At 38.2% G+C, this 14,505-nt stretch overlaps 3 protein-coding genes and 1 non-coding gene across 9 annotated transcripts; 1 reads left to right on the top strand and 3 right to left on the bottom strand.

Annotated features, from left to right (window-relative positions):
- Nucleotides 1–551: 551 nt before the first annotated feature.
- LOC125214943 (protein GRAVITROPIC IN THE LIGHT 1-like) lies at nt 552–3,168 on the top strand. The gene is made up of 4 exons (XM_048116181.1): nt 552–677; nt 889–1,020; nt 1,356–2,020; nt 2,265–3,168. Exons 1-4 carry the CDS (start codon nt 634–636, stop codon nt 3,065–3,067), a joined length of 1,644 nt encoding a protein of 547 aa, XP_047972138.1. The 5' UTR covers nt 552–633; the 3' UTR covers nt 3,068–3,168.
- Nucleotides 3,169–3,179: 11 nt separating this feature from the next.
- On the bottom strand, nt 3,180–6,693 carry LOC125214945 (mitochondrial uncoupling protein 2-like). Of its 2 annotated transcripts, XM_048116182.2 has the most exons (9): nt 6,541–6,693; nt 5,235–5,453; nt 5,069–5,144; nt 4,848–4,981; nt 4,679–4,777; nt 4,478–4,582; nt 3,848–3,922; nt 3,658–3,744; nt 3,180–3,545 (listed from the first exon to the last, which is right to left on the bottom strand). In XM_048116182.2, exons 1-9 carry the CDS (start codon nt 6,610–6,612, stop codon nt 3,522–3,524), a joined length of 891 nt encoding a protein of 296 aa, XP_047972139.1. In that variant the 5' UTR covers nt 6,613–6,693; the 3' UTR covers nt 3,180–3,521. The 2 variants fall into 2 exon arrangements, with proteins under 2 accessions (XP_047972139.1, XP_047972140.1); XM_048116183.2 differs by lacking the exons at nt 3,180–3,545; nt 3,658–3,744; nt 3,848–3,922 and adding an exon at nt 3,933–4,148.
- A 1,360-nt stretch (nt 6,694–8,053) lies between these two features.
- LOC125215713 (neutral ceramidase 2-like) lies at nt 8,054–13,160 on the bottom strand. 5 transcript variants are annotated; one of them, XM_048117232.2, is made up of 10 exons: nt 12,913–13,160; nt 12,165–12,562; nt 11,740–11,948; nt 10,972–11,316; nt 10,459–10,723; nt 10,116–10,386; nt 9,914–10,039; nt 9,670–9,733; nt 9,240–9,409; nt 8,054–8,911 (listed from the first exon to the last, which is right to left on the bottom strand). In XM_048117232.2, the coding sequence occupies exons 2-10, from the start codon at nt 12,464–12,466 to the stop codon at nt 8,363–8,365; spliced, it is 2,301 nt and encodes a 766-aa protein (XP_047973189.1). In that variant the 5' UTR covers nt 12,467–12,562; nt 12,913–13,160; the 3' UTR covers nt 8,054–8,362. The 5 variants fall into 5 exon arrangements, with proteins under 5 accessions (XP_047973189.1, XP_047973186.1, XP_047973188.1 ...); XM_048117229.2 differs by having other exon boundaries at nt 12,165–12,523; XM_048117231.2 differs by having other exon boundaries at nt 12,165–12,511.
- Nucleotides 13,161–13,556: 396 nt separating this feature from the next.
- TRNAE-CUC (transfer RNA glutamic acid (anticodon CUC)) lies at nt 13,557–13,629 on the bottom strand. The gene has a single exon. It is a non-coding gene; the product is annotated as a tRNA-Glu (tRNA).
- Between the last annotated feature and the right edge of the window lie 876 nt (nt 13,630–14,505).

Here is a 14,505-nt window from a genome sequence, read left to right as displayed (position 1 = left end):
GTCCGTACGCATGTAAATGCTAATGAAATTATGTGTGATCAATTTTTAGAGAAGACTCCTTTCAAATCAAAACTGTTTCCTATAACAAAAGCTGTTGTATTTATTAAGTGTGTTTTTTTTTTATATCTATATATGATGCACACATACTTAATTAATTGATTTTCTTGAACGATCCTAGCAATTTTGTTTAATTATTACATTAACGTAACAATTATAGGTTCATATGCTTCCTGACACTAATAAAACTAGTAACACATGCAATGTGAAAGAACTGAGCGAGACAAACTAAACGTTAATATGCGAAAGATAGATTAAATGGCTTCTTTTAAGTATACACAAAATGAAAAAAGATAGAGAAAAAAATAAGAAGAAGAAATGAAACATGCAATATCAGAAAAGAAGCTTTATAAAATGTCCATTAAAAAGTTGATAACATTACACATGTAATAAATTCCAATTCTATTTATTGTAATTATTTCTTTAAAATATAGTACTCCTTGTTTTGATAGAAATATCAATTATTTGCAGCTCATAGCACTTGCTGGCTCTATAAATACTAGGGTTTCTAAAGCATATTTCATCCCTCTCTCTCTCTCCCCATTCTCTCTCTGCGTGTGAGTGTGTGTGTAAGCAATGCTCCCTGATATACTTCGACCATTTCGAAATGAAAAATCAAGGTTATATGTCTTAGACGAATTCGTCGTATATATCAATATTGACACAAATAACACTAAGCAAATTGTGTATATTATGCAGTTTTTTTCAAATAGATTTATGTGTGTCTAAGGATGCATGCATGATATATTTGCAGATATTATATGGGAAATGTTGTGGTCTTGTTTTGTTTTATAGTAATTATAAAGTGTTGTTTGGGTGGAATTTGATCAGGACCAAGAAAACAAGGTGCAGAAGGAATGAAGAAGAAAGAGAAGAGGAAGAAGAAGGGCAGGTTTATTATGTGCCATTCCACAGAGATCGACCCCCCAAACACACCTCTTTAAGATCCCACAATTATGACAGGTTATATTAATTTGTTACTTTCCATTTTCACTTTTTTTATAGGTTACTCGTAAAGTTTTTGCTTTTTTTATTATTTTTTTTAAAGATGAGAACTTATTTGCCTGTTGAAAGAAAATTATCATATCAACATGAATATCTGTTTTTGTAGTTTGGGTTGACACGAAATTAGATTAAATTTAAAACCGTGATTAGATTAATTAGTAGCAGTATTTTCTTTTTTAGAAAAAATACCACTACTCAATAATAACTCTCGTTAATTAAACCATGCACTATAATTCATAATTACAACAGATTGATGATGAGTTAATAATGATTTATTTAAAAAAAAAAATCAGAAATCACTCAAGAAACGATCAAAACCTCAAGAGAACGAGCAGCAAGGTCTCCCATTTCTCCGATCTGATCCAGCGCGTCACCGCCTCCTGCCTCCTCCACCCCCTCGCCGGCGTCTCCCGCGCCGCCGACCTCTCCGCCGCCGGCAGCGACGACGACCGCTACCGAAACGCGGCCACGGCGGAGGAGAATTATTTCAAGGAGGAGGACGACGGCGACGACCTAAAACTGCACTCCGAATGGGGCGGGGAGAAGCCGCCGCCGGCTAGGATAACGGAGGTGGAGATGCTGATGCGGCAGGTGTTCGACGCGGTGTCGGTGATGAAGCGGGCGTACGTTAGCCTGCAGGAGGCGCACTGCCCCTGGGATCCGGATAAGATGCGCATCGCCGACGTGGCGGTGGTGGCGGAGCTGCGGAGGGTGGGTCTGCTGAGGGAGAGGTTCAGGAGGAGCGTGGGAGGCGGCGGAGGGAGGTGGGGAGTGGGGGCGGCGGCGCTGCGGGAGGCGGTGGCGCCGTACGAGGCGGCGGTGGAGGAGCTGAAGAAGGAGGTGAAGGTGAGGCAGGCGGAGATTGAGAATCTGAGGGAGAATCTCAAAATGGCGACGTCGGTCGACCGTGGCAAGTGGAAGGGCAAGTCTAAGAGGAGAGTCAGCTGCACCACTCAAGGTGAAAAATAATTCTATTTTAACATATGTACACTAATATTTTTTTTTTAAAATTCATAATATACATTACAGAGATCATGAAAAAATAAAAATGTGCAGACTATTAAAATGTGATTAAATATTTCTACTTTGTAATAGCTAGAATTGCTATTAGCCACATTTTTAAACCTATAAGAATTATTCAAAGATTTGAAGAGGGAAATGAATGTAATGTATTATCTGCTGAATATATATCATCTCAACAGTGGGAGCTGCTCCAGCAGTGGAGCTATTTGAATCAACAATGGGTTTAGTAAAAGAAGCCTCCAAAGCCTTCACATCACTCCTCCTCTCCCTCATGCGCTCGGCACACTGGGACATCGCGGCGGCAGTCCGTTCCATCGAGGCGGCGTCTTCCACCAACGCCACCATGAACAACCCGACCATCACCACCACCTTCACCGACTCCATAGCTGGTGCCAGCCACGCCAAGTACGCCCTGGAGTCGTACGTGAACCGCAAGATCTTCCAAGGGTTCGACCACGAGACGTTCTACATGGACGGCAGCCTCTCCTCATTGCTCCACCCGGACCAGCACCGCAGGGACTGCTTCACCCAGTACAGAGACATGAAGGCGATGGACCCGGTCGAGCTCCTCAGCATTTTGCCTGCGTGCAGCTTCGGCAACTTCTGCTTCAAGAAGTACCTATCTATAGTGCACCCGAAGATGGAGGAGTCGTTGTTCGGGGATCTGGAGCAGCGGCAACAGGTGCTGGATGGACACCACCCGAGGAGCCAGTTTTACGGGGAGTTTCTCGGGCTGGCTAAGGGGGTCTGGTTGTTGCATCTGCTGGCATTCTCCCTCGACCCCCCTCCGAGCCATTTTGAGGCGAGCAGGGGAGCCGAGTTCCACTCGCAGTATATGGAGAGCGTGGTGAGGGTCTCCGGTAGCAACGGAGGATCCAAGGTGGGGATGGCCATGGCCGTGGGGTTCCCTGTGAGCCCCGGTTTCAAGGTCGGGAACGGCTCAATTATCAAGGCTAGGGTGTATCTGGTGCCTAAGATCTGATATCTGGTGCCTATAATTCTGCTATGTATTGTGCTTCGGATTGTGCCTAATATTTTGTGTTGCTATTTGCTATATATATCAAGATTATGATCAAGACTTAAGTACCATGTAATTCATGAATCTTGGGATATATTTAATATGAATATAATGAGTAACATATCTTAATAATACAAATATTCTATTGTTACAATCTTAAATAGGAGAATATATTAACACAAACAATTCTAACCTCTGGAGATGTGCTCTCTCTGGCTTCATAAGTCCAGCAAAGTTCTCCATCGATGAAAATGCCGATTCCACATGATAAAAGCATCATTTTATTGGCATGTATATTTGCTGTGATACTGAAAAAAGGAACCTTCTAGAAGTGCTTTTGGTACCAGCTGGGAGAATCTCACTGTCCCGTTGCCGAACAAACGAAAGAATAGGTGGTAATAATATGTAGTCTAACTTATCAATAGAAGAATAATCTTTTCACCTGCAAAAGAGATGAAAGATGGCATTTATATTTGGAAACAGATTCTGAATCTGCTCTCATTCTAAACTCATTGTGAGATCATGATGACACTGCAGGAGGTGTATCGTCTTACTTGTTCGAGAGTCAGAAACATGATCACATTCCACAACCCAAGCCGGCTGAAATTTGGTAGGAACCCCTTGTAGAAGGCAAATAATCCCTGCTAAGGAGAGTGCATTGCCATCGTTATAAAATGCAGTATAAAAGTTAAGTCACCCAAGTTTTTAATGTCTCTGGAGAAAATCAAAGATAACCAACCCTACCTCCGTTTTTAATGTTTTGAAGAAGCAATCGATAGTGCCTTTATAGACTGAATCTCCCATCATTCTAGATTTAACCTGAAATAGAAAAAACATAAAATTCTTATGGGAATTTATGCAATCCCTCTACTCATAGATAGTACTATTTGGATAAGAAATGTACAGCCGCAGTTTACCAAATGAAAACATAGCAAAAAATTGTTAATTTTTTATTACTTGAGCGAAATCTAACGTAGAACCTATAGGACCATCGACGGGCAGGTATGAGGTCATCTTGTTGTTATCATCCAATACCTAAAGCTGACTTCAGCAACAAAGAATCAAGAGAATTAAGACAGTGAACTTCTATGAACAGAAACCAACTTATGATTGGAAATGAAGGTGCTTATTGTGAATGCCACAATTAGGAAGATTTCAAGAAATAGATTCTTAATGCATTCGGAGAATCTTGACAACTAGTAGATCATAGCTGAATAGCAGTTTGAAGGAAAATTAAAAAAAATTTAAAAAAAAATTGAAACTAATAAAGTTGTTTTTTCCTTACAGTGGATTTAATTACAAGTTAGATCTGCATTGTACTTTAGTCAGTAACTCGCCAAGAAACATTTAATAATCTGAAGTGAAAAAAGTTACCACATCAATTGGGGAGCCAATACAGACAGCAAAGAATCCTGCACCTAAACCAGCTAAGATATGCGTTAGAACATTGTCTGTGAATCCTGGAATTTTCAAAATTGTCTGCATATGGGATAGAAAAAATTAGAGAAGTAGAACACGACATGTCTAGCATAGGATTCAAGAAAGCCATGGAAAACAAAAAGGGGGGAATCTCACCTCTTTGACTTGATCATAACTAGCCAATTCAGCAGCATTTACAACAGCATTTCTTGCAATGTTTGGCCCAAGCCCTGTCCACAAAGCTCCCACTCCTTCCTGTTAAACATCTGGCACTCAATGAGTGGGTAAGCATATTGAACTCACTAATTACTATAACAAAAATAACCTGCTTGACTATGGAATAATATGCCTGCAAAGCACCACTATAACGCCTCGCCACTCCAACCGGCAATTTACCCTCAGCTTGAAGCCGAACTTTGACGAGGTCAGTAGGATTTGCCACGATTATTGCTATGGCACCTTTTGTTTTGGACAGAATAGTTGTTATTACTGGTTCAGATTATTTACGCAGAATTAATGACATCAAAAGAATGATCGTTTATTCACCAGTAAGAAGAGCAGCTAATACTTTATAGAACAAGGGAATATCTGCTGAATTAGTTCCAGAAATGAATGCTTTCACCTGTGAGAAGGATCCCTTTATTAGATCCTAAAATTACACCCATAACTAGAGCATTAAGAATGACAAAAAGGCAGCATTAATTATTCATACAGGCTGATACAGTCCGACTCTTAAGCCTCCATAAAGGAATTGCCGGTGCAAACCAGGTACCACCCCATTCCAAAGTGCAAAGAACCCTTCTTCTTTTGCAATGGTAGTAAGTGTACCCAACAAGCCCTTGTATTTTGGTGCGGCTGTTGAGTCCCCTATAGGAACTCTCTTTTGGAGCTGAAGCCTTACTTTAGCAGTATCTAAAGGAATAGTACAAATCTGCACATGAACACAAGGTGAAGAGTCAATCCTAGCCCTTCAAAATTAAAGTTTAGACATCAGAGCTGAGAGTAAATGGGTAAAAACTTGTGAGAAAAGGAGCAGAAGGTAGAAGAGAACTTTTGTAGAATAACTTATTCTGTGCAAGATATATTGTTCAATTAATATCAATTATCGTCAACTAACCTAACACATTATCCTCACAATTATTAACCAGCCACTTGGCACCTCAGACACAGCTCAATATATAGCCAGTTAGTTTTAGATATTCAAACTACTAAATTAATCCCTTTCTGATTATAGGACACAAAATTCACAACTGTACGGATTAGCATTACCCTGTGGATTAAAGGTAGCTTATTTGAAAACTACAATGTATTTAGAATATCCTCTGGGAAGCAGCAAGTCACAAGAAGTCAGATTTTGATTTTTCAAAGAAAGTAGTTTTTGAAAAAAAAAATGTATTTTATCAAATACTATATGGTGCATGTTAAATTGAAGTAATACGAATCTGATCCACAAATTTTGTTTCTGACTCTTCCGTAACTAAACTACTCTTTACATTACATTACAATGTAAATTGCACAACTCCATCTTATCACTGATTACAGTTCATTGAATCGTATAGGAACCAGGCATACTATTACTGAGCATAATCACAAATTTGATCTCGGCATAAACTGAATTCAGAACTAAATTACAACTGCATCTCAACTTAAATGCCCTATTATCCTTACCTAGTTCAAAAACAGAAAAGTATCCAAACACTATGCACAGCATCAAACATCAATACAACTTCAGAAACCTAAAATCCAAATTATTTGTAATTCTCCAAGTGCACTAACTGAACTGCGATCAAATTAAAGAAAAAAATGCTCAGAAAACAGCATCAGCTGAAAACATGTATCGAGCTACAGACTGAGAAAATTAAATCTAGAAAAATTACAGCATCACACACTGTGATAAGAGGCTGCTAAACAACCAATGCAATCGCAAATGAGCAATACTGGAAGTGATAATAATTCTTCACCTAATTAACATTTGCAGTAAACACGGTAAAATTCAAATGAACGGAGAAAGACGATACCTCGGCGAAACAGGCGGCGAAAGCGCTGCAGGCGAATATTCCGGCGAAAGAGATCTGCAACGGATCCGCCATTTGAGATCAAAATAGTTCAGTAGCTGTTTGCCGTCTCAAAGATAAATACTGTTGAGTGTTGAGTGAGATACGAGAAATTATATTTTTGTCAATATAAAATATCGAGAAAATGATTAGCTCTTTTTCATTTATTTTGGATTTATTACAGTTAGGTCCTTTTACTTTCACTAATATAATTTCTGCCCTTTACGTTCAAAGACGATACTATGATTTATGAAAAATTCAATTTTAAAATAGTTTGTTAATATTATAAGGATCGTAACTGATAATTTGGACTGTAATTTTTAAATTCTTGTCTATTAATCTACCAAACCAAACCCCTCTAAAAGTATTTATAGGTTTATATATTATTCACATGAGTAAATAATGCAATATACTCATTAAAATAGTTTTCTTTTACTATTATTAATTTATATTTATGAGCTAACTTCTCACCTACTTTTCCACGTGTTACATTTTCTGAAATATACTCCCCACTAAAGGTCAACTATCACAACTAACAATTTTACTTTAAAACTGTATGACGAATATTATATCCTTTTTAAATGAACTTTCTAACTTACCAACAAAATAAATTGTATGCTTCACCTTTTTCTTTTACTTTAGCATAAAAGTGTTCGTGATTGGTAGTGGAGAGAGTAATCTAAAATTTATTCTTGTAATTTAACAAAATTGATCTAAGTTCGATGTAACGTGAAAATTAAATTGACATAACTAGAAGACAGATAACACCAAATTTTGGAACTGTGTGCGTGTCATGTCCCAATCAATTCGGAAATACTTATGATAATTACTTATTTATATATATATATATATATATATATATATATATATGGGTGCGTTAAAATGACAACACTCTTAAAATGACACTGTGACACCACGCTAGACTGCAATAATATAAACGCTAGACTGCAATATCCAATACACTAGACTGCAATCTATAGAAAAATTGCAGTCTAATGTATTGAATATTGCAGTCCGCGAAAATTTACCCTTGAGCAATTTTTATGATTGCCACATGGCAGCTTATTATTCGTCCACGTGTACAAATAATGACTAGGAATGGTGGTATGGTGTTACTTTAAGAGATGTTGTAATTTTAACACAATCCATAATATATATATATATATATATATTTCACAGTATGATGTTACGACGTACATTTACTGCACAGCATGAGTTTTATTTTATTATAGTCACTAAATTTTAAAAATAGTATAGTAAATAACGACTTAGCATTTGAAATAATGATATTAAAAAGTTGTTCGTTACAAAAACAAAAATTAAAAATTAAAAAATATCCAAAAGATATAAGTAATTCCAATTATAATTAAATAATGCTCATGGGTGTTAATCAGTTTCAAATGTTAATTTCGCATCATTATTATTTCCCTGAATTTTTATTTCTTATTTTTCCATTTTAATTTAACATTATTATGCAAATAAAAAACATAAGAGTTCTTTACTTAGCATAAAATAGTTGATACAAAATGGCAAACGAAAGAAGCATCATCAATGGACAGAACCAATGCGGTCGGATTCAGTAAGAAGGTGATTGCGAGAGTCGGAAGGCATAGGAGGTGAAGTAGCCGTCGCTGACAATTAATGGCGGACGAAAAAACGAAAGTAAACCCCAACCCCGAAAGATTTGGGTGCGGGTCAGTGGGCGGAGCTCTTAAAGCCGAATTTAATGGAGCTTTCGTCTGTGAGGTCAGCGATCCTCAACCCCACTTGGATCCGACATTGGTCATCAAGCCACCACAAAGGCACTAGAAGTACCCGTGAAATGCTTGATCGTTCCCAGCAGATTCTTCGAAGCACCAAAATGCCTAATTCTGTAGACACCTGCAGCAGCTGTTTGCGGCACAATCCACTGTATGGTTGCGTGGCTTTGAGCGCTGAGCTTCGAAGGCCTCGACCATATGAACCGGAGGCAGAGGTCGTCATCATCGTAGGCAGGCTCCCACGTATCCTTCCCCCTGAGGATCTCTACTAGCGCGAACGTCCCTTCGGTCAGGAGATCGTTCCTGGGGCACGCGGACCAGAAAGTGACCGTCACATTGTCGCCTCTCTTGAAGGCTGCGTTTTTGGGTACGTCCGCGCTCACGTCCCCGAACTGTTTGCCGATTGGAGTTGCATCCACCACAACTGGTGGGAGCAGGCTTATCTGCTTGTCGAGCAGATCCGGGGGCTGTGGGCCCGGCTCAACTGGCTTTCCAGTGACGAGGGACGTGGCGAGCTTCTGGAATACTTGGATGTAGGCGCTGAGGGTGTGAGGGCCGTACAACGTCGACGCACCCTGAATACCGGGAGGAGAGCCATATGTTAGAACATTGAGATATGCCTATGTTTTCAAATTCAGCATATACAAGATAGAGAAAGCATAGTAGTATTAAGTATTTCATGTGAATTTGCAATTCAAGTTATTACATATTAGTACTATATATCAATATCAGTGCAGAAATGTCTCTCTATATGAAGTATTTTTCAGAACCAGTTTCTCACCATTGCATTTAAGTTTACTAGCAGACTCAAGTCTAGATACAAAGTCTTGCTAATAAAATATTTTTGTGAAAAATGTGAAAAACATAACTTTTCAAAATTCATTAAAAATAAAAGCAATTCACCTCATATCTTTGCATCTGGTACTCCTCATATGTGGTGACGTATTGAGAATATGTATTTGTCAAGCCAGCTATAACTACGTGCACATTGCTGCCGAACTCTTTGCTACTTCCGCTCATGAGAACTTTTTTCACAGCATCTCGAAGGCGTCTTCCGGCCATTGTAGTGAACTCTGGTACACGAAAGCAAAAAAATCAACAATTTAAAACTATAGAGCAAGCAGACATTTTCTTTTCCTTCAGCATAGCAATAAAATTTAACTTCCATATAAAGGCAACGGTTCGCATCTCTCTTATCTTCCTAGTAGATATATTTCGAGCATTATAGCAATACACGAAACTTTTATAAATTCCAGAAGAATAAAGAACTAGAAATGTGAGACCCAATCATATTTACTAACAGTGTACGGAAAAGGTTAAGTCGAGCTCTTACCCCCGGGCACACTAAGAATGACCATCTGTCCGATCCTCAGAATCTGAACCGGAAGTATTGAAGGCTGCAGTCAAGATAAACTTATGGTCAATATGAGGCCACGAGTGAAAAGCAAGCGCAGCAAAAGAGTAGCTTTTAACTTAAAAATACCAAATTTGACACATTACTCAGAAAGTAAGGTTGCAAAGAGTCAAGGCCATTATCAGAAAGACCAAAAATAATTTATTGCAAGACTTTTACTGACCGCCCAGTCATAAGGTTGTTTCATTTCGCCAGTATCCAGTAAAATGGGCTTTGGCTGCTGACAATCCACTTGTTCCTTAGTAGGAGTTTTGAGCACGTTGCGGACAAGTTTCCAAAACGCATTACCCTGAGAGAGAGGGGGAAACAGATTAATAGGTGCCACATGAGAGCAGAAACTCATTTAGCAAAACCGACCGGTATACCTGGTTATCGCCTTGCTTAAAATCAAAAGCCCCTGGCCCATCAGTTGTACCAGCAGCAAATGCAAACCCCATAGCAGCAGGACATGTTTTGACAGTAGTGGTACCTCCACCTTCTTTTGGAATTGTGACTTCGAGATTAGAGAAATCAACATAAGTATGGATATAATCAATCTTCCCATTTAACTTTTCTGATGCTGCACTGAATAGCTCGACTGCTTTCTTGAATTGTCTTTGTCCAATAATTCGATTACTTTCAAATTCGTCTGGATACCTGACAAGCAAGAACACATCAGGATTTTAATTTATACTCCAACATAATTGTATAATATGTAAGTCGACATACCCAGGTCCTCGACCATAGCATAACTCATTCTTTCCACCACATGTACTAGAGTTGAAATCACAAGGTACCCCTGTGTCAATACAGAATGCACCGAGCACATTCGGACTAACATCTCCACAGTTGGTCTGACAAAATGCGGATACAAATTTAGGCCTATCAGCATGCCTCAGAACACTCCGCACGCGTCTTGCAAGGCTCAAAAACCTGGTGGTTGATTTGCCCGGCAAAGACTCAAAAGAAGCAGCAAGTTCTAGTAATTCATGATCTGCATTAATACAATCCACCAAAAAACTAAATCATCTACTCATATTGGTGATTCTTTCCTAGATATAAAATTAGGTAAAATAAACAATAACGTTCCTTTTTACCTAAAACCAAAGAAGGAAGGATTTTCAAAATGAACGATTGGGACCTCTATAAAACTTTTTCTACAAAAGATCACTTATAACTTACAAATGATTCTATATCAATGTAATGCTAATAACGGAACTCAAAAAATATTTGAATACTTACGATTGTCGTTAGCAATTCGAATAATGTTTGAGACTCTTCTGGGAATTCTGTTAGGCTCGGATACGTCAGATGATGTGCTTCCACCGTTGTTCTGATCAGACCAGTCTTCCATAAATCGTGCTGCAGCTCCTTTATTGTCCCCACTAATCAATGAATTTGTACGGCCCATTGAAGTTCCATGGGTTGCAAACCAGTTGAAGCTGCCAACTGGTCCCCATTCATTATCAACAAACTTCAAGAGGGTCATCTCTTTATCAACATCATACTTATATTTATTGCGTTCTGCAGCTGGATTATTAAGGTAAGCACTTGGACTTCTATTTATACCAGCATCTAAAAGTTCCCCTGTAATTGAGGATAAATTTGTGAGAATGATGTAGAGGTAGATAGCTGTCTACAATACAGAACAACCTGGTTAAGCATATCACAGCTCATGAGCAAAATTTCCAGAAGGAACATATGCAAACACAGAAAATTGACATTAAGCTCGGAGAAGAGGGCTATACACCACTCTTCTAGTGAGGAAAACAAGCAAAATGAAAGAAGATATAAACCATGCTTAATGAATTTGTCTTCTGCCCAACAAAAGAACCTAACAAAACAGAAGTAAAACTATAAATTTCAAGATCACTTCGATGCAGCAGATGGTGGACAAAATAACACACATTGGCATATAACTGAAGTCCTTTTACAGCTAATTAGATTCTTTTTTTCCCATTTTCAGGTGGAATGGAACTAAACATCTACGGTCAGACAGAAATTTTTTACCTTTATTCACATATACTGATCCAGGTCTAATATTATCATGAGCTTGTATGATGGTCTGTTCAATGCCATCAACAAGGGCATCAAATGACTGGCGCACAAAACCAAGAGATGTTACGATGTACACTATGTACTGGAGATAACCTCCTGGGCCAGAGTGGGTGTGAATGCCACTAATGGCAACATTCTTTTCTGTGTAAAGATCTCCATACCTGCAGTAGCATGAAAACGACCGCCTCTTATATAAAATCCAATCCAATCCTACACGCTATAACATCATGCAAAGATGCTGCTAACTACAAGTTTAAAATAAAATCAAGTAAACCAGATGGGTCTGAAAGCTTTCCAGAGTTATGATCAGAACATCACTTTCAATTGCATGATGAAGACTAAATATCTGCAAACCTAATAAGTTGCTCAATAACTACCTTGCTTTCAATCTCTCAAGAACTTTAATAGTCACCAGTTGTGAGGCCATACAAGCATCTAGATTCACAAACAGAACTCGTTTCCCCTGTGGCTCTGCAACAATGAAGGCCCGAGCTCGCAACCTGAAGTGGACACCCGATGTCACCTGATCCGTGTTCGCATACCCCATCATGTTGACATCAGCAGCCGGTCCAGTAATGTCATAGCTTCCGAGCCCCATTAGGTAGTCGGAAGCCATCCCACTCTCCAACAAGAGCAATAGCAATATCGGTAACCAAATCATCCTCACAGATCTCCCCATCTTTCCTCTACCCTGAGCCAGTTCTCTTCAACCACCTAATCACTTCTGCACATATTTCTTCAGCAAATGCGTGAATTTAGTAGTTCTAGCTATGAGCTGTTACATACACATATAATCATTGGCAAGTGACCAACATAACACAAGAGTTTAAGCAGCAAACATCCAAACGAAGCATCAAACTGCTAGAAGATCTTAAAAAGGGATAAAGACAAATTGATCCGCAACAGAAAATTGATTCAGCTGCACCGTAACGGCAACGCAATACTTAGAAAAAAAAATTATACTCCATCAAGTTAGCTAATAAAACCTAAATTGTGTTCACAAATTCAAATACAACGCCGAAATTAGCAGCCAGAAAATGACAACACAACAATTGCATAATGCGCCAAGTCATACGTCGAGCACGAGCCAAATTAGGACGAGATATGGATCGATCGAATGCTTACATGTGTAATCAGCAATCGCGACGAAGCTGCGAGGAGACTTGAATAATGCTGAAGTGGAAATTGAGTGAAAGCGACCGTAATGGGAAATGGAGAAGAAAAAAGGAAGGCTTGACTTGGAAGTGAAGAAGTTTATGAGTGTTCTCACATGCTTCAGTAGTGGAGGAGTGGCGGTGGCGCGTGGTGGTTGGAGGTTGCGAGGCGGCGGTTGTTATGTTTATTGATTTTCAAATAAAATATTAACAAAATTGTTTATTTTTTAGTAATGGAGCTGAATTTTATTAATACAACCAGTTCACGTGATCATTCCATGGATTGTATTATAATGTAGTGGCCATTTTTGCTAAGTTGAATTACAGCGCGGGGCTGATGATCGCATTTAATTACCCTCAAACATCCTTTTACTATGATTTTTTTTTTTAAATATGATTGATTTTCAAATAAAAAAATACTAATCGATTAGTGAATTATAAGTGCGCACTTTCTGTAGTTTAGAATAGTGATAAATGATGATCGCATTTAATATGCACTCCAACAACTTTTTATACTAGATTTTTAAAAATTAATTACTTAAAAAGTTTGAAGGCAAAACAACTTTTTATAGAGATTTAGTTTTATTTAGGAGTAACTATTAAGGCAAAAAAACATTCCGTTGCCGGGACTTGAACCCGGGTCTCTCGGGTGAGAGCCGAGTATCCTAACCAACTAGACTACAACGGATTTGTTATACAAGTGTTAAAATAATTTTTAAGACTATTTTGGTGGGCTTATAAATGTTAGGCAAAATGGTTAGGGAGGTTTTGCGAAGTTACTAAGTTTTGTAGCATGTATTCTATGATATGGTTGTGCTTGGAATGGAAGATAATAATGTAGCTCAAGGAAGAGGAAGAATGAAAATTAAGAAAGTAACATTATCGAGTTGAACTACTTAGTTGTGTGATTGGCATATTCATGGTCAAGTTCGTGAACTGAATTAACGGTTTGATGAAGTCAGCACATATTTATGTTTATATTTGACATGTTTCGATTTTAGAGATCTGGACTAGTTATTTTAATTGTGAGGTGTTATTCGTCTGAATTTTTTAAAATTATTTTGTATGAGTTGTGAAGTAACTTGATACCTTTATTTTCGATGTGGACATAGATATAAAGATTTTACGAGTATTAGAAATTAGATGGTTTGCTTATAATATGTTTTCTATAAGTTTAGAAAAGACGTGTTTGTAAGCTATTTTGACTCTAATTTAAAACGGATCCGGATCCCCTGTCGTGCTAAAAGTCACAGCAAGGGATGTTGTGTTTTAATACACACATATTTTATTCATAAAAAAATGTTAAAATATTAAGCTTATTCATAAAATAATACTCCCTCCGTCCCGCTTTAGGAGTCGCGGTTAATCAATTTTGGGTGTCCCGCTTTAGGAGTCTCGGTTGAGATATATTAATAAAAAATACCTACAAAGTGTTAAAACTGGGTCTCAATATCCACTACAACTAATAAAAAAGTGTTAAAAGTGGGTCCTAACATCCACCACAACATTTATTTATCGAACACTCAATTAAAATGGGTCTCAACATCCACCACAACATTTATTT

Source organism: Salvia hispanica, chromosome 3 (genome assembly GCF_029641045.1).
Source record: "Salvia hispanica isolate PSC_SH4W2 chromosome 3, Shi_PSC_v1, whole genome shotgun sequence".
In the NCBI taxonomy this organism is placed as follows: domain Eukaryota; kingdom Viridiplantae; phylum Streptophyta; class Magnoliopsida; order Lamiales; family Lamiaceae; genus Salvia; species Salvia hispanica.
This window is presented reverse-complemented; position numbering and strand designations above follow the sequence as displayed.

Excerpts from the sequence above, each read along its gene's own strand:
- LOC125214943 (XM_048116181.1), top strand. The coding sequence starts at position 634 with ATGCTCCCTGATATACTTCGACCATTTCGAAATGAAAAATCAAG. Across the intron at positions 678-888 it reads TTTCGAAATGAAAAATCAAG|GACCAAGAAAACAAGGTGCA; the intron begins GTTATATGTCTT and ends GAATTTGATCAG. Across the intron at positions 2,021-2,264 it reads AGTCAGCTGCACCACTCAAG|TGGGAGCTGCTCCAGCAGTG; the intron begins GTGAAAAATAAT and ends TCATCTCAACAG.
- LOC125214945 (XM_048116182.2), bottom strand. The coding sequence starts at position 6,612 with ATGGCGGATCCGTTGCAGATCTCTTTCGCCGGAATATTCGCCTGCAGC. Across the intron at positions 3,745-3,847 it reads TCAAAACATTAAAAACGGAG|GGATTATTTGCCTTCTACAA; the intron begins GTAGGGTTGGTT and ends TCTCCTTAGCAG. Across the intron at positions 3,546-3,657 it reads TGTTTCTGACTCTCGAACAA|GTGAAAAGATTATTCTTCTA; the intron begins GTAAGACGATAC and ends TCTCTTTTGCAG.
- LOC125215713 (XM_048117232.2), bottom strand. The coding sequence starts at position 12,466 with ATGGGGAGATCTGTGAGGATGATTTGGTTACCGATATTGCTATTGCTC. Across the intron at positions 11,317-11,739 it reads ATCAGTATATGTGAATAAAG|GGGAACTTTTAGATGCTGGT; the intron begins GTAAAAAATTTC and ends CCTCAATTACAG. Across the intron at positions 8,912-9,239 it reads ACCAGATGCAAAGATATGAG|GGTGCGTCGACGTTGTACGG; the intron begins GTGAATTGCTTT and ends CCCGGTATTCAG.